The 27,667-nt window shown below is 32.7% G+C and overlaps 5 protein-coding genes, 1 long non-coding RNA gene and 2 pseudogenes across 9 annotated transcripts in view; 4 read left to right on the top strand and 4 right to left on the bottom strand.

Annotated features, from left to right (window-relative positions):
• The window catches only part of LOC123199077, a 112,553-nt gene extending 112,010 nt beyond the window's left edge, over positions 1–543 (bottom strand). Inside the window, exons 1-4 of the mRNA XM_044613907.1 lie at positions 537–543; positions 376–436; positions 225–288; positions 74–137 (exon numbers count right to left, since the gene is read on the bottom strand). Of these exons, the coding sequence (XP_044469842.1) occupies positions 74–137; positions 225–288; positions 376–415 (168 nt within the window). The 5' untranslated portion in view covers positions 416–436; positions 537–543. The remainder of the gene's footprint in view (positions 1–73; positions 138–224; positions 289–375; positions 437–536) is intronic.
• Positions 543–2,553, bottom strand: LOC123199085. Its single transcript, XR_006498187.1, has 3 exons — positions 1,298–2,553; positions 987–1,044; positions 543–593 (listed from the first exon to the last, which is right to left on the bottom strand). It is a non-coding gene; the product is annotated as an uncharacterized LOC123199085 (long non-coding RNA).
• Positions 2,554–3,689: 1,136 nt separating this feature from the next.
• Positions 3,690–5,271, bottom strand: LOC123199081. Its single transcript, XM_044613918.1, has 3 exons — positions 4,968–5,271; positions 4,126–4,317; positions 3,690–3,826 (listed from the first exon to the last, which is right to left on the bottom strand). Exons 1-3 carry the CDS (start codon positions 5,229–5,231, stop codon positions 3,809–3,811), a joined length of 474 nt encoding a protein of 157 aa, XP_044469853.1. The 5' UTR covers positions 5,232–5,271; the 3' UTR covers positions 3,690–3,808.
• On the bottom strand, positions 4,840–4,919 carry LOC123199845 (annotated as a pseudogene).
• Positions 5,272–7,467: 2,196 nt separating the features above from the next.
• Positions 7,468–14,929, top strand: LOC123199482. Of its 4 annotated transcripts, XM_044614506.1 has the most exons (17): positions 7,471–7,686; positions 7,760–7,851; positions 7,981–8,019; positions 8,124–8,177; positions 9,227–9,301; positions 10,156–10,221; positions 10,355–10,397; positions 11,314–11,359; positions 12,076–12,169; positions 12,266–12,318; positions 12,400–12,484; positions 12,580–12,682; positions 12,763–12,855; positions 13,269–13,335; positions 13,912–13,978; positions 14,101–14,154; positions 14,627–14,929. In XM_044614506.1, exons 1-17 carry the CDS (start codon positions 7,602–7,604, stop codon positions 14,762–14,764), a joined length of 1,254 nt encoding a protein of 417 aa, XP_044470441.1. In that variant the 5' UTR covers positions 7,471–7,601; the 3' UTR covers positions 14,765–14,929. The 4 variants fall into 4 exon arrangements, with proteins under 4 accessions (XP_044470442.1, XP_044470444.1, XP_044470443.1 ...); XM_044614507.1 differs by lacking the exon at positions 14,101–14,154 and having other exon boundaries at positions 7,468–7,686; XM_044614509.1 differs by lacking the exon at positions 13,269–13,335 and having other exon boundaries at positions 7,468–7,686; positions 14,627–14,739.
• Positions 14,930–19,050: 4,121 nt separating this feature from the next.
• On the top strand, positions 19,051–20,853 carry LOC123198727 (peroxidase 72-like). Its single transcript, XM_044613487.1, has 4 exons — positions 19,051–19,343; positions 19,428–19,619; positions 19,702–19,867; positions 20,115–20,853. Exons 1-4 carry the CDS (start codon positions 19,134–19,136, stop codon positions 20,525–20,527), a joined length of 981 nt encoding a protein of 326 aa, XP_044469422.1. The 5' UTR covers positions 19,051–19,133; the 3' UTR covers positions 20,528–20,853.
• Positions 20,854–22,026: 1,173 nt separating this feature from the next.
• LOC123198736 (50S ribosomal protein L7/L12-like) lies at positions 22,027–25,200 on the top strand. Its single transcript, XM_044613493.1, has 2 exons — positions 22,027–22,662; positions 24,846–25,200. The coding sequence occupies exon 1, from the start codon at positions 22,140–22,142 to the stop codon at positions 22,659–22,661; it is 522 nt and encodes a 173-aa protein (XP_044469428.1). The 5' UTR covers positions 22,027–22,139; the 3' UTR covers position 22,662; positions 24,846–25,200.
• A 780-nt stretch (positions 25,201–25,980) lies between these two features.
• Positions 25,981–27,038, top strand: LOC123199536 (annotated as a pseudogene).
• Positions 27,039–27,667: the final 629 nt, after the last annotated feature.

Here is a 27,667-nt window from a genome sequence, read left to right as displayed (position 1 = left end):
TAGACCATGTGTAATATAAAAGAATATCAAAGAATCAAGAGATAGCAAAACACAAAAACTTCCATATTCATACCAAGAGATAGCAAAACACCCCATGCGTAAGCACTGTACATTTGTCGAGTCCCTGAAACATTTTGCTGAAAAACACACAAACTACAATTAGACCACGTGTGTATATCAAAGAATCAAGAGATGGCAAAACACAAAAACTTCCATATTCATACCAAGAGATAGCAAAACCCCCCATGCGTAAGCACTGTACATTTGTCGAGTCCCTGAAACATTTTGCTGAAAAACACACAAACTACAATTAGACCATGTGCGTATATCAAAGAATCAAGAGATGGCAAAACACAAAAGCTTCCATATTCATACCAAGAGATAGCAAAACACACCATGTGTAAGCACTGCACATTTGTCCAGTCCCTGAAACATTCTGCTGAAAAACACACAAACTACAATTAGACCATGTGTGTATATAAAAGAATATCAAAGAATCAAGAGATGGCAAAACACAAAAACTTCCATATTCATACCAATTTTCTTCCGTTCTTTCCCTTGAATCATTGAAGAGTCTTCCGCAATATCTCATCCTGAACATATAATAAAATGCCATCTTGTTAATAAAAGATAAAATAAAATAGAATTGAACAGTTTGTGTACATGTGTAAATATAATAGCCCTTGAAGTTAAAATATCATTAGCAGTTATACGATGAATCATCTCAAAAATAAAGCTAATATGAATGGTACAAAATCCTGATGCACTATAAAATATGAACGCTAGTATAGTTTCATGGTCTCTCTCTTATGGCATCAGATTGAATAGTCATTATGTGTTACAAAAAGGCAACATGCCCTGAAGCCAATATTTTATATCATCATAAGATCGCATAAAATAAAATTTTTGAATCTCAAGGAAGATGGAAGGACATTGAAAACCTAAAGAAAGGCAAAAAAAGCTATAGATAGAAAGTACATATTCACCTCTTCCAAAGTCCATTGCCCTTTCGTGGAACGCCCTGTAGGGCCACCAGTAGTCCTCCTATAAAAGAATTAATATAATGTCAGGATTAAAATCATTCATTTATACGCTAAATGTGAAAGAGAGTACAGATTGTAAATGTTGATTAGTAGTCATGTCTTTTCACTAAAGGAGTAAAGCAAGCCCAAAACAAGCTTAAAACTTAAACCTGAACTAAAGAATGTTATAAGAGGTTTAAAAAAACAAATACACAATGCAATAATAGTCAAGACTGAAAAAAAAATACTAATACGTGATGCTTTTAAAAAATTACCCATGCAAAGATTGCATTCTCTGACCACCATAACAAAAGTTGCATCCTTCATTTTCCATAGTTGCTTGTCAAAAAGATAAAGCTGCATACCCCAATTCCTACTTTGTGATGATTTTCCCCAGTATATTCCTCCCCAAATCATTATAAATCAACCGAAAAAATAGTAAAATTTTGGTTGCACACAAAACTGCAGGCTGACATGAATAAGAAAAGATGTAATCAGAATCAACAAACAATAATTTCCTTATAAAAGTCAGGTTGACCATTAGAACTCCAATGTGAGTAAAGAGAAAAGCACTTCTTGGAGAACATAATCTAAAAAGTTTAACATAAATCAGCAGCAATTTGCAATTCAACATAGAAAGATAGAAATCAATAACATAAATCACCATCAAAATGAGAGATAAATCATACCATAACAACTAATATCACAAATGGCATTCCATATACCTAGGCTTTCTCAAAACCTTGGGCTTAAATTAACCAACCAAAGGATTTATAGCACAAATAATTGCAACAAATATATAAACCAGCTACTCGCTTCTAATATTAACCAGCCCTAGTAATTTACTACTCGTTAGTCCACAAAAGTTTCAGCTATAAGGATTAATAACTCCTTTGTAGACATAGTTTGGCTCAAATCTAGAACAACCAATTCAAGTTTAGCTCAGAACTAAAATGATCAGTTCAAGTTTGATTAATTGATGAATAGTAATATTGAAAAAGAATTATTGGAGAAGAAGAATCAGTTGAGAAAAACAAAATTACTGGCCATAGAACACCCAACAATACAAGCCCAAACCTACATGCCTTTAGCCTAAATAATTCAAGTCATTTCTCACAAACCAGCCAAACCAACCTTATCTTGAACCATCCAACTACCGATCATCCACCTAAAAACCAAGAGCACCAAAGATTATCGAACTCCAAAATAGGGGAATCGACAAAATAAAACCAACGACATCAATTGTTTATCTTGAACTCCAAAATACAACATAACAAATGCTTTATATGAAACAACACTAGTATCAGCTCCTCCCAAGGTAAGCCTTACAATTAGCCAAAGACTGTCCTAAACTCAAACTACTTTTCTTCTTTCCGTTTACAATCTTAGTTCTTTTTTATATATACTGCCCATATGTATGGACCATACATGTTTCATAACTTTCCATTCCCATATATTTCACCAAAATAGATGAGAACAAGTGGTTTTCAAAGAGTCGTATAATATTAAGATTAGATGATAATAATAATAATTAATTAATATTGATTAATATAATAATTATGATTATGCTAGGATAGAATATAATTTAATCAGGATAATATTTATTAGGATAATAAATATTATATTCTATCCTAATAAATATTATAAATATTATATTTATTAGGATAAATATTAGGATAATAAATATTATAAGATTTATTAGGATAATAAATATTATTAGAATAATATTATTAGAATATTATGTTAATATTATTTAATTAGAATAATATTTATCTATAATTATAATTGATTAAGAGTAATATTTAAGTGAAATAAATGGTATTGGGAAGTTATGGAACATGTATGGTATGAATGAAACTGGATTGAGGAGTCCTAAAACATGTGTGGTAAGTAAGAGAAGTATGTATAAAAGGGAGATAGAATTGTAAAAGGAAAGAAGAAAATAGTCTCTGAGTTTAAAGCAGTCCAACTTCTCTTTTTGCCAAGATTATTTCAAAATGGGATATTTGTTTTGTTTTAGAGGTTCCTAGCATCTTCAAATTAAAACAAAAATGAAATAATATTCTAAAGCTATTAAGAATGAGAGGCATTAGAGGGGTTTGTAAAGGCAACAAGATAGTATACAAGAAAATTTTAGAGGTTCCTATCATCTTCAAGGAATGGTACATTTTGTTCTAACTAAAAATGTTTGTCATTGGTCAACCTAAACCAAAGGTGGGTATGGATCTATTCAGTTGATCTATTCAGAATTGATATAGAGGTACCATAACTCGTGAGTAAAGAGTTCATTTATATAGCCTATAAATGTGGAAAGTAAGGATGTATCGAGCTCCCTTTCCTCTCAAAAGTGTGAACCCCTTAAACTAATAACCACATCAATTTTCTACTTCAATTAGAAATCTTTTCTAGCTTCTCACATTCTAAAAATAGTAATGAAATAGTATAGCAACATCATTCACAACAACAAAAAATAATAAGAATAGAGATAATCCTCTTTCTGCCATAACATGGACACAAGATTCCAGAGTTAAATATAATTTTGAAAGTATAGCATCAAGAACCACTGAAATAAATCAAAGAAGTAATAATAATAAAAATGCATAAAAATTAATTAAACAAAGTACATATGCTAAATGCATAATTAAGATACTTAAATTATAACCTGCACCCTTGATTCAACATCTTATGTTCCAAACTGTATATCACCTCATCTTCTTCAGACTGCTTCTAGATTATCATCCAATACACCTCAGTACCAACACCTCTTAATAGAAATGCTAGTTCCATCAGCAACAACAGACCACCTGAAAAAATATTACCAAAAACATAGGAAATATACCAAAAAGGAAGTTTTAAGGGAGAATAGAAGGACAGGGAGATTTTCTCATCAAATACTTCTAACCTGGAAAAATAAATTTAAGGAAACATTTTAAACATTTGTTAAATACTTCACGTTATATATATTCAGCCACACAAGTATTTATTAGACATGGCTAAAATTTTTTCAAGAACTAAGATAGTATTGGAAGGGCTTGCTAGGTACAGCGGTGTAATGTCACCCAACCCTGTCAGCTATTGGAATAGAATGGGTATGCATACATACCAAAGGAATAGAATCCACAGCATTGACAATTGCTGATGCCAACCACACAGCAGCCAATGCACCACTTCCATATAAAAGAACTGAATATGTGCATAGAATCCACAGCATTGACAATTGCTGATGCCAACCACACAGCAACCAATGCACCACTTCCATATAAAAGAACTGAATATGTGCATCTCCAGAGTCAAGCTGCAAAGTATTTAATAAATCACCAATATAAACAGGTTATAAATTTGTCATTAACAAATTATAATAATAAATAATTTAAAATAATAAAATTATTCGAACTAGGTAGCAGTCTTTAAAACATGTTTTCTCAAATCATAAATACCAACTGCACCACAACAGTGTTGTACATTAAAGTTCTTCGGTTAACATGCTTTTTACACACACATTTCATTGTCCAAGAAATTCATCAATAAGATAAAACCAAAAATTATAATATCCTAGATTTGATAGACCAGTTTGCATTCTTAATCATTATTCAACAGAATCAACAACTTAATTGCATAGGAGTCTATAAATCAGAAGAGCATGCAACTGCCTTACTCAAGAACTTCATAAAAAGGACAAAAAGAAAAATTTATTAACAGACGAAGTGGAAGAAAATAGTCTAGAGATAGAAAGGCATCTCTGACTAAACTTAATAGGAAGAAGCAAACAAACAAATCATTAAGAGATTCCAACAAAACCCGAAAGGAATCTTTTCAGTTTCTCGGGTAACCGCTCAGGATCAACTTTCATAAAACAATACATAGGAGCTTTCATACATTTAGAAATCATCATGGCAACCAATTTGCAACATTGGTGATGAAATTCAGAAACCCTAATGAACTCACCTTACGCAGCTTCAAGTCGATGTGGGAAGGAGAGGAAGCGCCTTTGCAGATCCAAAGTGAAGCTAGAGAAGAAACTGATCTGCAAGTATAGTTAAGTTTTGAAATTAAAAAGATCAAAGAAAGAGATACTGAGAAAGAATGAAACGGATTCAAAGATACAAAGGGGCAGGCAGGCGAAGGATGTTCAGTATGTTTGGTCTGATTTAAGCACATGGGGACCATCACCAACGGCCCTTTTTTTTTTTTAAATCTTATAACGGGCATAATTTCACTTCCTATATGTATCAAGTCCACCACATATCATTTGAAAAACCGAAGAATGAACATTAAAAAAAAATCCAAATCAAAGATAAAAAGCATTAATATCCCAAACCCAGCATCCCCAGTTGGGCCCACCGCATATCAATCGTTATGCATGTTAAGTGGGCTTAATCTGTATGGGAAGGATGAGGGTATTAAAATCATTTAAACTAACCAAACAGTCTTAACAGAAGAGAGGGCTTTTTTTTTTTTTTGAAACAAAAAAATGATAGTGTTATGAATTCTCATAATTTTGAAAATAGGAAAAAGATTTTTGACCTCAAAAAATGAGATATGAGAAATTAAAAAAAAATTAGAGTGTTATAAACTCTCAAAACTCTCATAAACGATTGTTTTGATATACCCGAAGACTCAACTAAATTTCATTTGATGCTCCCATCCCAAGTAAGAAATAGAAAAAAAACTTTAACCCTACCCAAAAAATAAAACTAAATCTAGGTAACAAGTAATCAAAACCGTAAAAAGTAATATTGATATTTCTCATATTAATAAATTCAATCTCTAATTTTTATCTCTTTAACTGATCACAACACATCAGTTTATCTATTCTATAAATAAATCTCAAATAATAACAACAACAACTTTAGTGGAGAAAGAGATATCGCAACAAACTTGGGATCTCAAAAAGGCAAACTCTCATGATCTTGAAAATAAAAGAATGATTTTTGAATGCCAAAAAAGAGATATGAGAGAATGTGTGTTTACAATGTCGGAATAGCGCCCACATGCATATATGGAGAGACTTACTTAGGTAGTGTTAATTTGACAAATTATGTTTGAAATAAGGAAATGAGTTACCACGTCAGCAATGAATATATGTCACGTTATCACATGTTTAACAGTAATTCTATTATAATTCAAAATCAACCTAATAGACATTTTTAATATTAATTGTTTGCTGATTAGCTTTAATTTTAGAAGACACAATAATCTTTAATAATTTGATTTTTAATAAATATTTTAATAATTTATATATTTAGCAAATCATATCAAACCAAGGTAAAAGAATGGAAAAGATCTTTTTACAATGATGTGATATTGTTTTAAAATTAAAAATAAAAGGCCAAAAGACTTATGCCTACCAAGGTATTGTGTAAATCCAAATTCACATTCAATAATTTTCAAAAACATAAAATCTCACCTATGAACTAATTTCTATTAAAATGTTTAGTTAGGGTAAAAGTAATATCATTGTTTAATAATAATATTTTAAAAAATAAAAGTTTATATCATTTTCTCTCCTTAATTTAAAAATATAATAATTTTTCATCAAATTTGAATTAATTATAGACTAATAATAAGTCTTTGCTAATACATCAAACTTTGGGTGAGAATAAGTCTTTGCCTATGATATAAGAAGGCATCCATCATAATCAAATTTAAAAATTTAATTAATATAATTATACCCAGAATTTCACCTATTTTCAAAAATGATAATTTTAAACTAGACTTAAAAATGATAACCAACTTAAATAAAATTTTAAATTAAAAAACAAAGGTGAAAAGATTATTTTCCACCCAAATTTTAGTAAAAGACAAATTCTTACTTATTAACATTCACAAACCTAAATATCCACCTATATGTTAAAATTTATTGTTAAAGTGAAAGGTAAAATTATTATTTAACTAAAAATATTTAAAAAATTATCACATTTGTGCCATAGGTTTAAAAATCTAACAATTTTCTTCTACCCAAGGTTTGAAAAGTTACCATTTCCCCTTTAAGTTTGTTCTCCCCTCTTCAGCAACTATATCTTCTCTTTGGCTATTGGTGTTTTCTCTCTCTCTCAACTTCCCTCTCCCTCCAATCTCTCTAATCGTCTTTTGTCTTTGTCAACAACAAAGGAGGTAAGGAACAACGATATAAGAGACCAAAAGAAGAGAAAAACCAGGAGAGAGAGAAAATGTCGATGGGCGAAAAGGAGATGTGGTCATCAAAGAGGAGAAAAAGCCTTAGGAAAATAGTGATTTTCAAATCTTATGTGGAAGAAAATTATTAGGTTTTTAAATTTAAGAGAAAAAGTATGATAATTTTTAATTTTTGAAAATACTTTTAGTTAATTGACAATTATTTTAATAGATGGGTAGGTCTTTAAGTTTTTAAATTTTAGTGGGTGTAAATTTTATTCACTAAACCTTGGCTGGGTTGGCCGAAAACAAAATCTTGTTTAGTCTCCTTCGCTCACGCTGCTTGTGAGGGTAATTAGGTCATTAATGTATTTCTAGCAATTTGTTTGATCTGCCCTCCCGCAGTCCAGCTTCAGCGAAGAAAGGTTTCGCATATTATTGAAATTTTAAGTTGAAATTTTATCCATGGAAGCGAAAGCGAAAGCGACGCCGACTGTGAAATGCTTTTTAAAAGTGCGTTTAGTGAATTACTTATTGGTAATACTCACAGGTATGACTGCTTTTTCACCATTTTCATGCTGCCTGCCTTGTGATTGTGTTTATGATTACTTGTTTTCGTTCAGCTGTTGGTATAAAGGGACTCGGAGCAGTTGCAGTTGCAGTGCCGAGATCCAATTGCTACGCTTTCGATAATTCCAGTCGCATTGTTGATTTTGTATCCTAAATTACTTTAAAATGTCAAAGCCAAGCATCTTGAAATTCATCCGTTGTTAGTTTATTGTATGCTTCATTTAAATTTCGGTTAAATGTTTGCTGAGGTTGTTTCACTTAAGTTGTCAATCAGAGTAGCTGGATCGGACATTATTTCGAGTATGAAGACAATGTAATGTTTTCACCTAACTTTTATAACAATTATGAGCATATATTATTTTTAAATAAGTGCTGAGTGTCAAGAGAGTAATAAATCTTAAGTTTCTTATGCTACAGGGTGTTGATTTGGTGGTTCGATTTTGCAAAGATGTAGAGACTAGATCACAAGCGGTAGTCTTGAACACCATATTCTCAAGTGCTAAGCTATTCTGCTTTTTCTTCCTTGCTTTTAATTAACTATGCTTATTTGGCATAGATTACTTTCATTATATCAATTGTGTAGTTGACACCACCATTTAATTGGGAAAGGATGATAAGTACAATTGCTGGGAAAGTATTTCTAGGCTTTTTATAGTTCTTTTTCTGCAACTTGAGGCATGCATGGCATAGCCTCACTGTTTTATTTTTTCTACACTAATTGGTGCTTGGAAACTGATAAACTATATGGGAGCAACTGCGTTTGCATTTTATTGGTTTCATCAACCTTTTGCTTTAAGCATAGAAGTCTCAAGAAGTTGACCACTTGTGCAACGGAGCCAATGTTGGGAGGTCTCTCGCCATATCTTCCCTCTTTCCATTTTGTTTCTGTAGAGAAGTTCTCTCTGTTTCTCTATCACTCTCATCCTCTTTTAAAGAAGAAAAATTGTCGTAGGACCATGTGAAGCTAAACAATATACCTATGAGTAGAGTACGCACGCAGGCAATGTTTTTCAGAAAATTTTGTCAATTTGACCATAAAGCCAGAACTCAGATTCAGTATCCACAAGTTATAAATAAAAACTGTTATATATACTAATGAGTAATTGAAAATGTATATTTGAGTCTTTTTCTTGTCTATTTCCATCATAATGGTGAAGATAATTGTTTATGTTAGATCTGACATTGCTATTATGTGGCAAAGGATTTTTATCGATGTTTGATGAGAGCATTACTAGATGCTCAATATAGCAAAAAATTGTTGAATGGGATTATTTTGATTGCAGTGGGTATTGTCTTCATGGTGAGAGAATTTAGCGTTCTGCAGTTTTTGTTCATTGATAATGATTTATTTATGTTTAAGAATTTCAGCATTTTGATCTCTACTAAATTACTTTAAAGCTGTTTGTTCTATTAAGTTTCTATGTGTTCAAAAATAATTTCAGTTCTCTGTTTGCATTGTACATACACTCAAGTTATGTAAAAATAATTTACATTGTGTTAACATGCTCAGAATTTTGCAGGGATACATAGCTTTTGGCCGATTTAATAAGTTCAACCATTTTGTTGCTGGTTCAGGCCATGTTGACTTTGTTCAGGTAAGCTCTCATCAGACACAATTTTTGTGCTTAGTATTATTCATAAGTAGTTGACCTTTTTAGTGCAGTTTGATTTCCCATTGTGTTGTTGGTAGAAATGCCCTGATCGTTAAAGGCTTTCTCTCTGGTTGTGTTGGTGGGGATCAGTAACATCTTGATAAGATCTAAGACTGAAAATACTAACAAGAAGTATTTTAAATTCATTGAAGAAGAGAAAAAGTCAAAAGTGAAAGAATATTCTATAGAGGAAGATAGGTTTGGCTAGTTTTTCATTTGTAAAACAGAAAGTAGAGGCTCTTTGGGTAAATTGCAATTCTCTTAGTGCATTTGAGATCCATTATTCCTCCAATTCAAGAAAGGAGTTAATATCCAGAATCTCATGAGTATGATAGCTAAGCATGCAGACTGCATTAGTATGCTACCTGAAGTGCAAGAAACTGATTGCTAACAATGAAATCATTAATGATGGAATTAAATGATTATTCCTATTATTAAAAGGTTCAATCTACAAGTTTTTTGCAGTTATTTTGTGTTCACACACAGACACCCCTATATGAATTTGTGTGAAAAAAAATTGTCTTTACAACTAGTTTCAAATTGTCCCTCTTCTCTTCCGTCCATCTCTCATTTGATTTCCGCACAACACTGGAAATTCATTCCCTAAGTCCCTGGGAATTCAAGATTTTTGATTTCTCTGCCCACTGTGGTATATCAGAGAGTTTCAAGTTATTGCCAAACTCTAAACTAAAATTTGGACATATCTATGTTTTGTCTGTAAAATTAAAAATTTTCGAAGTCCTACATAATATGAGATTTGTGAAGTGTAATATATTTAAATTTCCTTGTGTTTCTAGGGGTTTTACGGTGGTGACCTTTTGAATTGTGAGTCAAGTTATGACAAGATGGGACGTACGGCTCAGGTTTGTTGTTAGGAATTGTAGGAATCACATAGCTCTATTGTTTCTTCAAATTCAATAAAGTTTATGACATTTTTTGTTGTACATCATTGTTCTAACATATGCAATTGTTGTACCTTTTGGTATGTACTTTCAGGTAAATATTATTTGCGGGAATTGTTTAAATGGACAATGTGAAGGTTGGTAGATCTTCATTTTGAGTTTCAAATGTGCATGGAGTTGATATGACAATTGGCAGGGCTAGAAATTTTCGTTTACAGGGGTCATGGTATGAAAAATGAAATAACTGCGGGGGCATGTGAACCAAAAGTGGTATAAAAAGTATTATTTAAAAGGTTAAAATGTATAATGAAATCTACTTCTCTGTGTTCTTCTTTTTCCTGATATTTTGGGGCTGGTGGCTCGCACTTTCTGGCCTGTATATGACCAGATGCCACCGTTCTGTGACAGTTTGACATCTTGTGAATTTCACATTGATATCACTGAGCTCTATCTTCCATTTTTTGGAGCAATTAAATAGTGTATTAAGGAAATATGGTAAGTTTTGCAACAACTGGGAAGAAAATATCTCAAAAAAAGGTTATACTACATCTTTCAACTTGTTAAAATAAAATAAAAAAAAAACTATGAAAAAATTCAAATAAATTGAAGGAGAATGCGGCATATCTAGTTTACCATAGCTAACCTATACTTTTTTTGGCTTCTCATGTTCTGAACAAAGCATCATTTTCATTGTTGAACTTTCAAATTTAAACTTGAGACATAGCCATTCTGTCTTCATTGGTTGGGGGCTGGCAAAGAGATGGGACTTCTAACAAGGAATCTGATTATATGAAATTAGAAGATTGAAATCTGCAAATATAAATTTCTTAAATTTTCTTTTCTTGATTCTTTGGCGGGTCTTGCATTATCTAGACAAATGCTAACAAATCCTTTTGTTTAACCTAGACCCTGCTGATTTTTTTTCAAATTTTCTTTTAAGCTGAAAACTGTTTCGTTGCATTTTCACAATATTCTAACTTCTCATGTCTTTGGTATCTTTGTTAGTTGAAGCAACTTAAGGCCTATGTTGTTATCTTTTTTTCTTTATCTCAGGTGGACTTGGATGCATTTGCAACGTTACTTATGAGTCAAATTGCAGGTCTTCTTTGCAACAAATTATCTTATATTAAATCCATTTTTTTTTTAGATTTTAGAATTTAGATTTCAATTCATAGATTATATAAATGAATTTATTACTTCTGTGATATCAATGTTGGAATTTGGAGTTATATGCCGAAGATGCATTAGTAAGGAAATAGAGATTCTGTTTATATTTAATTTTGAGAGCTTCACAGAAAATAAAAACTTCATAATAAATTTTTGTAAGTGCTGTTACATAGATGGGCCTCAAGCTATGCATTTGACAACATGGGTTTTTTCTTCCTTAGAATTTGGATTGTCTACTTTAGAAAATGAAAAATGTGGGGCACGAGATGGTTTTGACTTTTTTCAACTTAATAAATTAATATGTTTCATATATCTTCTTGGACTTTTAGTATAGTTGAGTAATGGTATTGACATTACATAGAGATTAATATGATTTATTTCTAGGCTTTGTAGCAGTGGAGTGGTTTGAAATGCTATAGTTCTTGGTTCTGAAATATAACGGAAACTATGTTTGACAAGAATTGTTGCTTTTAGGGAGAAACTAGGAAAAGCAAAAGGAATGCTAGTCACAGAATCTATGGATTTAGATGATAAAGATTCTTCTATGATTTTGAGAATAGTGCTGAATTATTTGTTATTTATTTTCCAAGTAATTGGAAAGTCCAGTATTTTAACTTGTTTAAATGTTTCTTATTTCCACTGTTGCAGAGTATTTGTTGAACTTGCAATTCCATGTGAGAAACCAGGTCCCCGGGTATTTAAGGGCTTCACGGTTGGTTTTCATCCACGATCATGGGAAATTGTAAGATATCATATAAACTTCATTTACATATGTTAGTTTGTATAGAGAAGAGGAATTTTTTCCTTTTTAATGAAAGAATTACTTGAACTTTTGAAGGTTTATGATGGCATGACTCAACCGGGTTTTGAAAAGGCTCGCCATGATTTCAGGTATGTGATCTGTATTAAGATTATTGTCTTTATTTTATTCTTTGACTGAAATTTATTTTATATTGATATCTCACCAAGCAGCTTTAAGACCGAACAGACTCATGTGGCCCTATATATGACTGCTATTGCTTCTGTTTCCACTGTGGTGGGAAAACCTTATTTTGAGGTATCCTATTTCCTCTTTGTCTAGGGGATGTGAAGTTTTTACACTGAATAAATTGCATAATCTTTCTATCTCTGTTTATTTGTGTTTGTTCCCAGGTTTTTCCAGAGAAGGGTCTCAAGGTCAGCTTATCCGGCTCAGGGGCAATGGGGAGCCCTGCTACAACTTTGTCACCCACATTATTGATTGTGAATTGGAGATGTAGGGGTGTTGCTGCTTGATATGATATTGATATGCCTCTTAATCTATCATGTTTTGAATTTCACTTTTAACTTTTGTAGGTGAGAGGGCTCGTGATAGTCTGTATGAAGTTAATATCACCATACCAGTCAAGGGCTATGACCCTGTTCAATTTTTTCTTACAAAAATGTGTGGTAAGTTTATATTTGATTTACTGAGCTAAGTTGCTTTCTCTCATTCTGCTCATCCTGCTGGCACACTGTGTGAACAGTAAGATTCTTTGTTCTTGGATGTCACTTTCCTTTGCAGTTATGTGATTCTGTATTTCTGTTTGTTCTTTAACTCACCCTTATATATATATTTGTAAAGTCTCCCTAAAAATCTGCTGAACCTGAACAAGTTCCTAAATATCGTCAGACATTTTCCTGAATTGTATTGCAGAAGGATATTTCTATAAATAAGCAATCAGAAAAGATGGTAGAGAGAAAAACACTTGTTAGGTTAGGTGTTAGTAACAAACCATGTGTTGTTGCCTTGAACTTAAGTTTCGGGATTTTTCATGTTATTTTCTAATTTGATTGAGCTCTACCTTATTGTAACTTTGCAGAATATAGGCAGGATAAGGAAGTGGATCCTATGCGAGGATGGGCTATTTTTGGGGTGATATCTTGCATGTATGGCAATTCTCATTCATGTTGTTTTTCAGAAGAATTAAGAGCATGTGTCAGATTATTCAAAATGAAATAATTGCCACATGATGCAAACATCTAAAGCATTTGCAGTGTGGTCTACCTGATTTGTCACTCTGTTTGCCAGCACATAGATTGCCAAATTATAAGTAGGGAAGGACAGAGCTTTGTGAAATGTTAACAGGAGATAATGTAGTAACTAGGAAATGACCAATATGTGACTTTTGGGATGTAAAGTTATCAATTCCTGGTTGAAAACTGTCATATGGTCTCTTTACTAGTAATAAAGATAAAAGTATACCTTAACTAGTTCATTATACAGGCTTTCAGAGTTTCATATTTGTTAAGGATGGCATTGAGTTCTATTTATTGAACTTAAAAGTAAACCCTGATGTATCTAAATTTCTCTGGTTGTTAAGATTTGAACTCGAGGAATTATTTAACTTAATTCATGTGTTATCATCTTCGAATAAATTTTCCTTTACAACTTATATTTGAATGCAATATTGTTTTTAATTCAATGATTTTTTAATTTTGAAATTGGATGAATGTTCGGAGCAGAATCATCGTCTCATCAGCCATATTCTGTTGTGGAGGTTTCATTTACAAGACACGAACAGGGCAACTGGTAAGTGTTTCAAATTCTCTCTCTCTCTTTCCCTCTCCTCTATTCTTTTTGATTATTTATCTATATATTATAGTGTATAAACATTTATGTCCACTTATCTACCTAAATTTGATTGTATGCAGCGTGGGATTGATGCATTGCCAGGCATGACAATACTTTCTGCATGTTTAGAAACTGTAAGTAATTATTTTTTGGCTGATCTGACATTAATTAGATTTGAGAGTTACAGATCTGTTTGGACAAACTAATATGACCAAATATGATATTTTCAACACCTACAGCTGATTTGAGAGACTATAAAACTTTGTGCACTTATAATGAATACTAATTTAAGTATTAATGATGATATGTCAGCATCTGATTGATTGATTTTTACTTTGGGATAAGGTAACAGTAAGTACCCAAATCACTCAACTCAAATGTACTTGATAAGATGGTAGTCGTTTATTTTTTAATCAAATTATTATATGATCATTTTAAGCTCCCGGAGGACCCTAACTTGTCCATGTTAAAAGGACATCGCTAAGCCGGGCAGCTCATTTAATCAGTTTCACCCAAGTGCCTATTCTGACTTCTCCAGTTGGAATACGATTTGCTATCTCAAGTGCAATCTAACACTTTTGTTTGAATTTTGGAATGCCATAATAGGTGAGTGGAGCAGGTCAAAGGTACTCACAGCCAGAAGGCCTTAACAGATCCTTTCCGAATCAGACCTCCTGGGAACGGTCGCCTGCTTCTGCTAAAGCAACATGGAGATCAAATGAAAGAAATTACGGGTCAATTTAGATATATTTACCTTGCAAATTTTAAGGTCTCAGCGAATTGACATAGAACCAAAAAATTGCAAAATGAACAGTTTTGTTAACTCTTGAAAAGTAACTTTTCATGTATGAGCCTGATTTCACATGTATACGTATATATATAAAGGGTTTATAAAGCTTTTTTTAATCATTCTTCTATCTTGTTTTTAAAATTCATTTCGCATTAACCTTTGGCAGCAAACTGCTGAAAGTTATAGCTTTCAGCTGACTCTAGGAGGTGTCTTGTGTCGAGTTTCTTCATTGAATACACTTCTAAACTTTGAAAATACAATAGTATGCTATATTTATAGAAGATAAATTTAAGTTGAATTAAGTATAAACAAAAAGTAGTTTGAACTTGACTCAAATTTAGAATGATTAATTTAAGTTTGACTCGAAACTAAAATGATTGGCTCAAGTTTGATTAATTGATAAGTAGTAATAATCGGAAAAGAAGAAGAAGAATCAACTGTAAAAAAAAAAAAAATTACTAATGAGTTAAATTTCAATATTAGAGTCGATTGTAAACTAACTTAAAGTTTGATCAACTAAAATTAATTATGTATAAATTTAACTTGTTTGAATCAGATAACGATCTTAGACCAATTAATTAAAAAAATTAACCAAGTAGCTTCTTATTCCTGATGAGTAATTGTCGGCGAAATCAGCGTCTAGAACTATAGAAAAAGTATACATGGTTCACATGAATCTATCGATTTTACCTTGATTGACATTGAGTTGCCCATGCAAATCACATTTACAAACAAAACAACACTTCCAAGCAAAGTTAACCTGACAAAAGAAATCGGATAACAAGTAATTTTCCAACTGTCACGTTAATTTGTTTAATAAGAATGATGGCTACATCTAATCCAATCCAATCCAATCCAATGGTGCCATATAAAATAATAGAACGGTCAAATTGGGTTGCTGTGTGAACAGCCAAAAGTTGGAGCATATGCTAATTATATTCTTCTCTTAATAAAATTGAGACAGCATGCGTAGTGCAAAGCAAGTCCCTTGCATTTCACGGATTAGATTTTGGAAACTAAAGGCAGTAGTTACCCAACCCTAGCAATAACTTATTATTTTCTTTATCATCTTATGGATTCAATTAGATTAATCTAATATTCCCATACCCTACTTTAGGTCAGATCAGATTAGATTCTTCCTCCATCCACATTAAATTTTAAACAGGTAAAAGCTAGTTGAGATTGTGATTTTAAAACTAAATTATAATTTTCTATTCAAGGTTTTTATTCGGATTGGATCCAAATTAAATCAATTCAAACTTAATTTGATATTCAATTTAAACAAATTTAAACTCGAATATCTTTAAAAAAATCATTAGTATATCAATTTTTTTATAACTTTTTATTGACAATTATAATAAACGTATCTTTACTAGTTTTTTTTTATTTTCAATAATTTTTATTTTTTTGATAATTTATTATTAGATAGAGCAAATTAGATTTTTGGATTTGAACTGAGCTTGAACCTTTGTTCAAACTTGATTTAACTAAAATTCACCCTCGATTTCACCTACTTAATTTAAACTATAAACCTAAAATCTAATTTTGTTTAAATCAAAATGTGTCGGCACAACGTTAGATTAAAAATGCCCATATTATCGCTAACTATTTACGTTTGTTTTATGATATTATTATATTGCTCCTGGCCTCAATCATTGATAATTTATAGCCAAAATCATGTCAAATCGCACCTTTTTAGGTGCATCGAGGCAATCGAAATTTCTATCCAAGTGTGAGTCCACAACCATAATTGCACCTCGGTAGGTGTGATTTGGGCAAATTTTTAATAAAAAAAAGTGAGTTTATTGAATTACACTGATTTGATACGATTATAATCAAATTATATATTTTGAATAATGATTTCAACTAACAACTTTTTTTTTCTTCAAGATTCTGAGAGGAAAAAATGATGTTTATACTCTTTTGATTGTTAATTTTTTCATTTATTAGAATTAGATTTTGGATGAAAATTTATAATTTAGAAACTCAATGGATGAAACCGGGATTCCACCAAATCGTGGGTGGATATTAGTAACTTTACTTTCAATATTAGTCATCCCGTCAATCACTGACTCCCATGAACGATTAAAAAAGTAACCGAATTGATTGTGTGCAAAATAAGAAAATGTTAATAAGGGAAGAAACAGAAGAGCGTTAGCAACATTCTGGAAAATGGTCTTCTTGAAGCTTTAGTGCTGAGAAAGACACTGAACATTTCTAAAAGCCAATGTAAAGATTGTAGGCAGCATTAATTATGATAGCTTTCACACAGTAAGTCTTTGAAGGCGCTGGCTATTTTAAGCAAACAAAGCTTGAGCTCGTCGGTTTTTCCACAGAGCAGGTGAGTCTCCTCCAACTTTGGCCTCCAGTAGACTTGTCTTCATCTAGAAGACTCAACATATCAAAACAGTACAAGGTTGACCAATCTCGAGGCTTCTTCAAGGTCAAGTAATTTTATTTTATTAACATTTCATTCAGTAATGGAAGATAGTTGGCACTAGTCAGCATAGTGTACAGTCATTTTTTGAATTCCAAAAGAAGTTATTCGAATTTAAGGTATGCGAATTGAAAAGGTGAATTTTTGAAGAGACATAGAAGGATTAGACTCCTAATCTTGTAGCCCAACTCTAATCTCACATGGGTGAAAGGTTTTTTTTTACTGTGATATAAATCTTTTCACATATAATGAGAATGACTAATTCTACTAAAGTGATATAACAAACAAAATACACATGTCAAGCGAGTTAGGTTGAAGAGCTAACACCCAGATATCTTCTTCATTTTATAATCTTCTTTCTTATGGCAAAATTTCTCTCTCACCTACTCGTGATTTTTTCCAATCTTAGGTTTTTCATATAAATACTTGTGTATCGACTTTAGTATTTGTGTTTATTTGTTCTTTAATGCATTAAAAAAGGAGACTCAGCTTAACCACTAGTCAACAATGGTCGTAGTTTATAGCATCTTCAATTCCTTCTTGATTGAGAACAACAGCATTGATTTCTGCTTTCTCCATCATCAATAATTTCTAAGTTGAAAAACGTAACACCTTTCAATGATGAATATATTCAAAATAATAAATCTTCTGCTGTGGGTAAGTTATGCTTGTAAGTCATATTCAAGTTAATCATATGCCTTCTCTGATGTAAAAATTATTTCCTTCAAGCTAAAAAAATATTAGGAGTCTCAGGATTGCACGCAAGGCTAATCTGCCTCTGTCTTCACGTAAATAAGCAAAGAGACAAGTAAAACTTGGCTAATTAATATGAACTCCTTCGAACCTTACATAAACTATCCGGCAAAACCCTGAAAATGGTTTAATCTCAAAAGTTAATTTTATACCATAAAATAAATTTCTCATTGATCGAAGCCCAACACTGAGGATGTCATAATTCAATGGCAAACCATAGAAATAACAACTAAACACATCATATATTCTCTAATTGTCCAAAAACACAAATAGATGTTTTATAAACCGGAGACAATGAAAAGCTAGAACTGCCCATCATAGAATATCTTTTCAGTATTTATGAGATTTTTTTCCTACTTTGTCTCGTGTCTAGAGAAAACAACCCTCTTGTATTAAACCTGATCATATTACTAATGCAATTATCTTATTATTGGTATAATTATAATATAATTAAAAATCTACACTCATTTGGATTCTGAGTGCTTAGATAAAATATTTGATATGTAACTTTAACTTTTCGCCTTATAAATATGAAGGGCTTATACAGAATTAGTGAATCTAGCTTAAAAGAAATACATCTATGATTTAGGCAATCTAAGCTGAATCTTATCTGCTACTAGAGATAAATATAATATTGCCTCTTTTTTTTTTTTAATTGAATCACATTAAAAACTTTTCCAATCCAAATGCAGTCTCAATCAATGTCATTATAGTGGATTACAGAACTATATAACAAATTCTAATTGTTATTGTAGTAATTTGTCTTACACAGAACTTAGAATTACGTACCTTAATTAACCAAGGAAATCACCTTCAAAAGTCAACTTCACAGTAATTGGCTGAAGACGACATGTATGCCAACTGTCTGCCATGGTGGGTTTGTTAGCCTACAAGGATACAAAGCTACCAACATACACCGATCGGTTGCTTGTAATTGATGTGAAACTGCTGATTAATTACCAATTCCAACTTTTTCTTTCCCTCTTTCTTCTTTTCTCTACTGTCCCTCCTGTATAAATATGCATGCCATCTTAGCTCTTACCATAACAACTTCTTAAATCTTCTGACACTTCAATTTTTTGTCTATAGTTTTCTGTGTCTTGAAAGTAAAAGACACAAAAAACACACAATCAATGGTTCACTTCATGAGCTTCCTCATTGCCTTTTCTCTAATTGCCGTCAGTGGCAAGGCTTCCAGTGGTTTCCTTTACCCGCAGTTTTATGATCACTCATGTCCCAGAGCTCAAGCGATAGTGAAGTCCGTTGTGGCCAAGGCTGTTGCAAAAGAAACCCGCATGGCTGCTTCTTTGCTCAGGCTTCATTTCCATGACTGCTTCGTCAAGGTCTGCTACTTCCCAGAAATTCCATTTTCTTAATTTCATCCATAAATATTGCGCAGCTTCATCAAACTTTGTTAAGTTTTACAGGGGTGTGATGCATCATTATTGTTGGATAGCAGTGGCACCATAACAAGTGAGAAAAGGTCCAATCCTAACAGGAATTCAGCCAGGGGATTTGAAGTCCTTGATGGAATCAAATCTGCTCTAGAGAAGGAATGTCCTCAGACAGTATCCTGTGCTGACATTTTGGCTCTAGCTGCTAGAGATTCTACTGTGTTGGTAAGTCTTAATGTTTGAGCCTTGTTACTCAGCCAAACTGGCCTTGCAATATGGCCAAAGCTTACCAGTTTTGCATGTTCAGACTGGTGGACCTAGCTGGGAAGTTCCACTGGGAAGAAGAGACTCCAGAAGTGCAAGCTTGAGTGGCTCTAACAACAACATTCCTCCTCCAAACAGCACATTCCAAACACTTCTCACCAAGTTCAAGTTGCAAGGACTTGATGTAGTCGATCTTGTAGCCTTATCTGGTAAACTAACCATCAGGGTTTCTAGAAACCAAAAAGATGTGCATAATTCGATTCAAATCGTAAAATGAGACTGCATCACATAATTTTACTGTTTCTTATAGTTTATTTTAAAATCTAAAATGGTTTGATTTGGTTTAAAGTTTTTTCTGTTTGGTTTAAAAAAACTTTCATATCGCAATAAATCAGACCATGTACACCCCTAGAAACCTGACCATCTTTGAGTAATTTATACAAACATTTGATGCAGGGAGTCATACAATTGGGGATTCCCGTTGCACAAGTTTCAGGCAGAGACTGTACAACCAATCAGGCAACGGGCAACCTGACAACACTCTTGATCAATCATATGCTGCACAATTGAGACCCAGATGCCCAAGGTCTGGTGGTGATCAGAATCTGTTCGTGTTGGACTTTGTTAGCCCAACGAAGTTTGATAACGCCTACTACAAAAACATATTAGCTTCAAAGGGTCTGTTGAACTCTGATCAGGTCCTCTTAACTAAGAATAAAGCATCCATGGAGTTAGTGAGGAAGTATGCAAAGGACAATGAGCTTTTCTTTGAGCAATTTGCCAAGTCCATGATAAAGATGGGTAATATATCTCCATTAACCGGTTCCAAGGGAGAGATCAGAAAGCGCTGCAGACAGATTAACAAATAAATAAATTACCCATTTTTTCTTTCTATCCTTTAAATTGAGAAAAGTGTCAATCTTTGCAGTACCTATGAGCAGTGTTGAGTACTGTTGGAAAGTAGAGAAGGTTGAGTTTAAGGGAGGATGTTACTATGTAAGGGTGAAAATGCTATTTCTGTAATGTACATGTGCCTTGATGGACATTTGTAGTATTTCTGTGCTTTTCCGTTCTTTTGTAAATGACCAAGGGGCAAAGTGTCATTGTGCCCCTTGACCATAAAAACCGGTGAAAATATTTAGATTGTGGTTGGGCTATTCATTTTCGAATAAAAACGTTTTTTCTTATTCTTCCAGATTTTTCTCCACTTTCATCTCTGACTTAATCTCATAATCTAAGGTTTGGTTTCTATAATTTCTTAACTAAATCGTAATAATAGGAAAGTCTTAATATAGTATCAAAAATAAATCAAACAATGGATTTAATAGTTTAAATATCTCTGAATACAAGTGATAATACACACAACTACGAACCGGGTGAGCCATTGATCATGTAATGAATTTGGTTGATTTTGAGCGCTTAACTCCCAAAGCAAATATATTGTGGAGTCCCTGCTAAACAATATGAGCCTGGCAGTGACCATGGATTGAACCCAAATTAAGTTGATTTAATTTCGAAATTTGGTTTGAATTGAATTTGTTTAACTCGAGTTAAAATAAGGATAATTAGCTTATTTTTTATATTAAGATAAATTTGAATTAAAAAAATTTAATTTGATTTAACTCATAAATTAGATAAATAATTTAATTTAATTTGAGTTTGATTTATGATTTATTCAAGTCATATAAAATAATTATCAAAATGACGTTATTTCATCAATTATCAAATAAAACAATATCGTTTTATCAGTAAATTACGAATTTGACTCATAAATTTAAGCGAAACTTTGAATTTTGAACTTAAGGATTAAGTCAAATTTCAATTATCTTTAATTTTGTTTCAAAAAACTTAAGCCAACCTATTTTTCAATTGAATAGAATTTAAGTCAAAACGGTGTTTGAGATCAGTACAATTTATATCTGACCTTACTAATAGATTTTTTTTCCTCTAAAGATTCTTCTTCTTTTGAACAACTCTTCTACTTAAGTGATTTTTTTGAACTGTTTAACAATTTGAACAATTCTAACTCAATCTCGAATTGATCATTCTGAATTCAAACGACCTTTCTTTCAAATGAAGTAATTAATTAAAATAAAATTTTGTATACAAATAAATTACACAAACCTATTTATATTAATTCAAATGACAATTTATGATTGAGTTATATAATTATTAATTTTTTTTCTTATTTTAAAATTCCTTAATTGGATATTATTATTTTAGTTTGTACATGAAATTATGATAGATGAACAAATCAAGGCCCAACCGGAAGGACCGGCCCAGGCTCATACAGTAAATAATCCAAACTTGAAGGGCATAAAATTAAAATATTAATAAATCCTCTTCTTCGTAGGGTTTATGCGAGTTTCAGTAATTCTTATTTTCACCTTCTTCGATCATCGCCATGAATGTACTCATCTTCCTTGTCTTAATCTGATATTAATATGAAAAGTCTCCATTTTTAAATTCAAAAACCTTGAAATGAGATGCCTACGCTTTATTTCGTCACATTTATCCCGAAATTTGAAATCTTTCCCTCGAAGTTGTTCTACCAATGCTAATCTCCAAATCACTCCGAAACCGTCCGAAAAAGTGTGCGCAATAGTGGATGAGCTCTCGGAGCTTACGCTCCTGGAAGTCTCAGACCTGTCCGAAGTGCTTCGGCAAAAAATGGGAATCAAGGAGATGCCGAACATGTTCGTGATGATGCCGGGGATGGGGTTCTCTGTGAAGGGCGCTGCGAAAGGAGGTGGTGGTGGCGCTGGGAAGGCTGAGGAGAAGGCGGAGAAAACTGTTTTTGATGTGAAGCTTGAAGGTTTTGATGCGGCTGCCAAGATTAAAGTAATTAAAGAAGTGAGAGGTTTTACAGATTTGGGGCTGAAGGAGGCTAAGGATTTAGTGGAGAAATCTCCCACCTTATTGAAGAAAGGTGTCACGAAAGAAGAGGCCGACAAGATTATTGCTAAAATGAAGGAGGTTGGCGCCAAAGTCTCCTTGGAGTGAGGTAGTGTTAAGTTTGTGAATAAATTTCGTTCTATTGTATAAAATTGTTTTTCAATTATGGACTCTGGAATCTATATGCTTGAATGATTAAAGATGCTGTTATTGAAATAGTAACAGGTTGGGATGTAGCTGTTTGTCAAATGCATCTTTGAGTTTGTTTTACCTGATGATTCTTCAGTATCTGCTGTGTAAGATAGTTGCTTGCTTTGGATATGATTTGCTTTTAGAACTTGAAGATTTGAGATTAATCTAGGCTATATTAAGATTTTGATATGCCGTATCAATGGATATAGTCTGTAAGGTTGAGGAGGGTTTGAAGCTCTGTGATGTGGTAATGTATGAGAACTGTTTTCTAGAAACACAATTTTTTCTGTGTGATTATAATATCTTGTATCATTTCAGAATATTTGTAGAAAGGATCATCAATTTTTAACCAGCTCCTAGTATTTTCCTGATTGATTAAAAGATGGAAAGGGACCTTTTAATCCAAGAACTAATAGGACTTTTTGGAAGAGGGAAAGGGATGATCCTATAATTTAAGGCAAGTAACCTGTAGTTCCAATTAAATATTCCTTAGTTAGGGATCTTAAGCAAGTCCTGTTAAGCTGGTGCAAGCAAGAGAATTAATGAGGACCAATGTGGCTGTTTATGTTGTAAAGTTGACTCTTTTTGCATCATGATGGTGGCAGAGAAGCAAAAGCATTGTAGTCAAAATTGCAACTTGTAGTGGTGTGACTGGATTAGAATAATAATGCATATAATGGAATTGAATTTCTAATTAAAGATTATGATAATATTTGAATAAGGAAAGATTATGATTAAATTAGTTTTAGGTAATTAAGGATTATAATAAAGTGTGAATTAGGATAGGATATAAAGATATGAGAGAATAAAAAGGGCAGCAACATGAGGGGAAAAAGGAGAGAAATTTTGGTGAGAATATTTTGAGGGAGGCTTCTGCCTTGGGAGGAAGGGCACCTCTTTGCTGCCAGAACTATTTTCTCTTTTTTCTTTTTTTTCACTATTATTCACACATCAATATTCTGTTAAGTTCAATTCATAATTTTTTTTGCTCGGTTGTTTTGCTTGTTGTGTGGATTGATTAGTTTGCAGGGGTTCCTATCATGGGGACACAATTTTTTTTTTTATTGGGGAAATGGAGGAAAGACAGGAAGGGAATGTATTTTAGCGAATTGTGATAGCATAATCCATTATTCTAGACCTGATTTTTGTATTTTATATATTTGTTTAATGGTCATGAAGTCAAAGGTAATCATTTGTATTTGTCATATGCTTTTGTTATTGCTGAATAGAGCTGCAGCATGGTAGGAAACTAAAAGAGGAAGGTTGTGGGTAGTTGACAAAAGATTGGACAAGTATTGAATAGTTAAACATATTACAGTCTGTGCCCCACGTAGAGCAATCAGTATTGCAGTTTAAAAAAATGTATATATATTTGACTGTGATGTCAATCAGATAATTAAAGACTTATATTTTCTGTCATTTTTGTAGTTATTTTCTTATAATACTTTTTGGGGAAAGGAGGATAATAATTTGGTGAAACACTACCGCAAGTCTTAGAATGCAGTAATATCATTAAGGCTATATATTTAGTGACTCATGTTTTCTTTTGTGATTTTGGTTCTTATACTTGTGAAGTAACGGTTTGCATTTTGCTTACCTTGATTAAATTATAATTTCCCATCCAAGGTTTGGGGAAACCACAAGTTCCTATCCCTTGAATCCCTAAACTAGAAATTCTCACTCAAAAACTAACTTTGTCATTGCAGTTAATTATTTTACTTTTTTAAAATTACATATTACCTGACTGCGGTCACCAACAATCTGGTGATCTGGTCAGACTGCACCAGCAAGGTGTGATCTTTTTGGTTTTGACCAGATTGCACCTGAAAAGGTGCAAGCTGGCAGCCTGAATCGCACCTTTTTGAGTGTGATTCTGCAGGGACTGCACTGGGAAAAAAAACATCAGTAGTTTTATTTTTTCAGCTTTTGGGAAAGTAAATGTCACTTATGCCATTTGGCCATTAGTTTTTTCTAATGGAGTTGGGTTTTTGGTGGGCGATTGTAGTTTAGGAATTCAATGGGTGAGAACTTGTAGTTTCACGAAATCTGAAGGGAGTAATTTACTCTCCTAATCCCATACTACTTTGCTGTTGTTTTCAGCTTGCATCTAAAAGGGGAAGAAGCATGGAGAATGTTAAGCTCAAGGCTTTGCTGCTCCAGGGCTTGTTACAGTCAGAGTAACTGCTATTGATCTATTCTGTTGAGATGTTGCAAGTGATGAAGATCAATGTAGATTTTGTTATAATGCAGAACATTCTTTCATGAAAACTGATTCACTTATTTTTCTGAGTTAGAAGAAGCAGATTGCAGCGGAAATTAGATTTTTAGTTTTCTCAACCCAGCTATATTCATAATTTTGTATGCTTCGAAACACCTGTTGTAGAATCGAATTCTGGTGACAGGGACTTTTATAAAGAATCTGATGAAATGTGACACAACTTTCCAACATTGCAAACAGAATTTGTTCTCCAGAAAAGTGTAGCACACCAGCAACACCAGTATTTGTATAACTCAATGCTGTTTTATATATAAACAACAAAAAACCTCAATATTTACATAACATTTCTCTTGCCGATCAAGATAGAAAACCGACAATCCATAGAGTTAGGAACTCCTCCGCCAATGGCTGCCCAAACCATTTCCACCGTCTATTTTTCTTCCCCATTCTCTCATTTATGTCGCCCTTTTTACTTCACCTTTTAACTGTTTTCTCAAGCTTCCACCCTCAGCAATCCATGTGGCCTTCCCCCCATCATTTGGGATATTCTAAAATTTTAGTCAGCCCCACAATCTTTTCCTGCTTTTTAGTACCTCCACTGTTTTCCATGTGTTCTCACGGTCTAAAAGTTCGAGTCACTTGATCAATCACTCCTTAGTTCCATCCACAACCATTCTCTCTTGCAAGACCCTCTCTGGATATAACTCTTGACTCTATATCCTCATATTGACAATGAGGTAATGGTTAAGAGGTAAAAGTTGGTCCAATTCTTTTCTTACAATGGGATACATGAAAAACCGAAGGGATCTTTGTCTCATGGGGAGGGCAGAAACTTTTTCTTGCCACTCCATATCAGTAAACTTCACAGTTACTTCAATCCATCTAAAATGATATATAAAATATTAACTCTCATTTTAAATCATTTTTTAGTGTAATAAAATTATGAATATCTATTTTTTTGCATCCAATTGAATATTGGGAAGATGTATTATCACAGAACTAAGTGAAGCTTAATCTAACAACAACATTCCTCCTCAAACAGCACATGGCAAACACTTCTCACCAAGTTCAAGTTGCAAGGACTTGATGTAGTCATCTTGTAGCCTTATCTGGTAAACTAACCATCAGGGTTTCTAGAAACCAAAAAGATGGGCATAATTCGATTCAAATCGTAAAATGAAAATGATTTTACTGTTTCTGATGTTTATTTTAAAATCTAGATGGTTTGATTTGGTTTAAAGTTTTTTCTGTTTGGTTTAAAAAAACTTTCATATCGCAATAAATCAGACCATGTACACCCCTAGAAACCTGACCATCTTTGAGTAATTTATACAAACATCTGATGCAGGAGTCATACAATTGGGGATTCCCGTTGCACAAGTTGCAGGCAGAGACTGTACAACCAATCAGGCAACGGGCAACCTGACAACACTCTTGATCAATCATATGCTGCACAATTGAGACCCAGATGCCCAAGGTCTGGTGGTGATCAGAATCTGTTCGTGTTGGACTTTGTTAGCCCAACGAAGTTTGATAACGCCTACTACAAAAACATATTAGCTTCAAAGGGTCTGTTGAACTCTGATCAGGTCCTCTTAACTAAGAATAAAGCATCCATGGAGTTAGTGAGGAAGTATGCAAAGGACAATGAGCTTTTCTTTGAGCAATTTGCCAAGTCCATGATAAAGATGGGTAATATATCTCCATTAACCGGTTCCAAGGGAGAGATCAGAAAGCGCTGCAGACAGATTAACAAATAAATAAATTACCCATTTTTTCTTTCTATCCTTTAAATTGAGAAAAAGTGTCAATCTTTGCAGTACCTATGAGCAGTGTTGAGTACTGTTGGAAAGTAGAGAAGGTTGAGTTTAAGGGAGGATGTTACTATGTAAGGGTGAAAATGCTATTTCTGTAATGTGCCTGTGCCTTGATGAACATTTGTAGTATTTCTGTGCTTTTCCGTTTTTGTAAATGACCAAGGGGCAAAGTGTCATTATGCCCCTTGACTATAAAAACCGGTGAAAATATTTAGATTGTGGTAGCTATTCACTTTCTAATAAAAACGTTTTTTCTTACTCTTCCAGATTTTTCTTCTCTTTCATCTCTGACTCAATCTCATAATCTAAGATAATCTAAAGTTTGGTTTCTATAATTTCTTAACTAAATCGTAATAATAGGAAAGTCTTAATATAGTATCAAAAAATAAATCAAACAATAGATTTAATAGTTTAAATATCTCTTAATACAAATGATAATACACACAACTACGAACCGGGTGAGCCATTGATCATGTAATGAATTTGGTTGATTTTGAGCGCTTAACTCCCAAAGCAAATATATTGTGGAGTCCCTGCTAAACAATATGAGCCTGGCAGTGACCATGGATTGAACCCAAATTAAGTTGATTTAATTTCGAAATTTGGTTTGAATTGAATTTGTTTAACTCGAGTTAAAATAAGGATAATTAGCTTATTTTTTATATTAAGATAAATTTGAATTAAAAAAATTTAATTTGATTTAACTCATAAATTAGATAAATAATTTAATTTAATTTGAGTTTGATTTATGATTTATTCAAGTCATATAAAATAATTATCAAAATGACGTTATTTCATCAATTATCAAATAAAACAATATCGTTTTATCAGTAAATTACGAATTTGACTCATAAATTTAAGCGAAACTTTGAATTTTGAACTTAAGG

Source organism: Mangifera indica, chromosome 16 (assembly GCF_011075055.1).
Source record: "Mangifera indica cultivar Alphonso chromosome 16, CATAS_Mindica_2.1, whole genome shotgun sequence".
NCBI classification, from domain to species: Eukaryota; Viridiplantae; Streptophyta; class Magnoliopsida; order Sapindales; family Anacardiaceae; genus Mangifera; species Mangifera indica.
The sequence above is the reverse complement of the archived record's forward strand: the minus strand, read 5'-3'. Positions and strand labels throughout refer to the sequence as shown.

What these genes read in the sequence shown, in the direction of transcription:
- LOC123198727 (XM_044613487.1), top strand. Translation starts at nt 19,134, where the DNA reads ATGGTTCACTTCATGAGCTTCCTCATTGCCTTTTCTCTAATTGCCGTC. An exon ending in CTAGAGATTCTACTGTGTTG is followed by an intron (nt 19,620 to 19,701) that starts GTAAGTCTTAAT and finishes TTGCATGTTCAG; the next exon opens with ACTGGTGGACCTAGCTGGGA. An exon ending in CGATCTTGTAGCCTTATCTG is followed by an intron (nt 19,868 to 20,114) that starts GTAAACTAACCA and finishes CATTTGATGCAG; the next exon opens with GGAGTCATACAATTGGGGAT.
- LOC123198736 (XM_044613493.1), top strand. Translation starts at nt 22,140, where the DNA reads ATGAGATGCCTACGCTTTATTTCGTCACATTTATCCCGAAATTTGAAA.
- LOC123199081 (XM_044613918.1), bottom strand. Translation starts at nt 5,231, where the DNA reads ATGCCCGTTATAAGATTTAAAAAAAAAAAAGGGCCGTTGGTGATGGTC. An exon ending in TCGACTTGAAGCTGCGTAAG is followed by an intron (nt 4,318 to 4,967) that starts GTGAGTTCATTA and finishes AATACTTTGCAG; the next exon opens with CTTGACTCTGGAGATGCACA.
- LOC123199482 (XM_044614506.1), top strand. Translation starts at nt 7,602, where the DNA reads ATGGAAGCGAAAGCGAAAGCGACGCCGACTGTGAAATGCTTTTTAAAA. An exon ending in CTTATTGGTAATACTCACAG is followed by an intron (nt 7,687 to 7,759) that starts GTATGACTGCTT and finishes GTTTTCGTTCAG; the next exon opens with CTGTTGGTATAAAGGGACTC. An exon ending in ACTTATGAGTCAAATTGCAG is followed by an intron (nt 11,360 to 12,075) that starts GTCTTCTTTGCA and finishes CCACTGTTGCAG; the next exon opens with AGTATTTGTTGAACTTGCAA.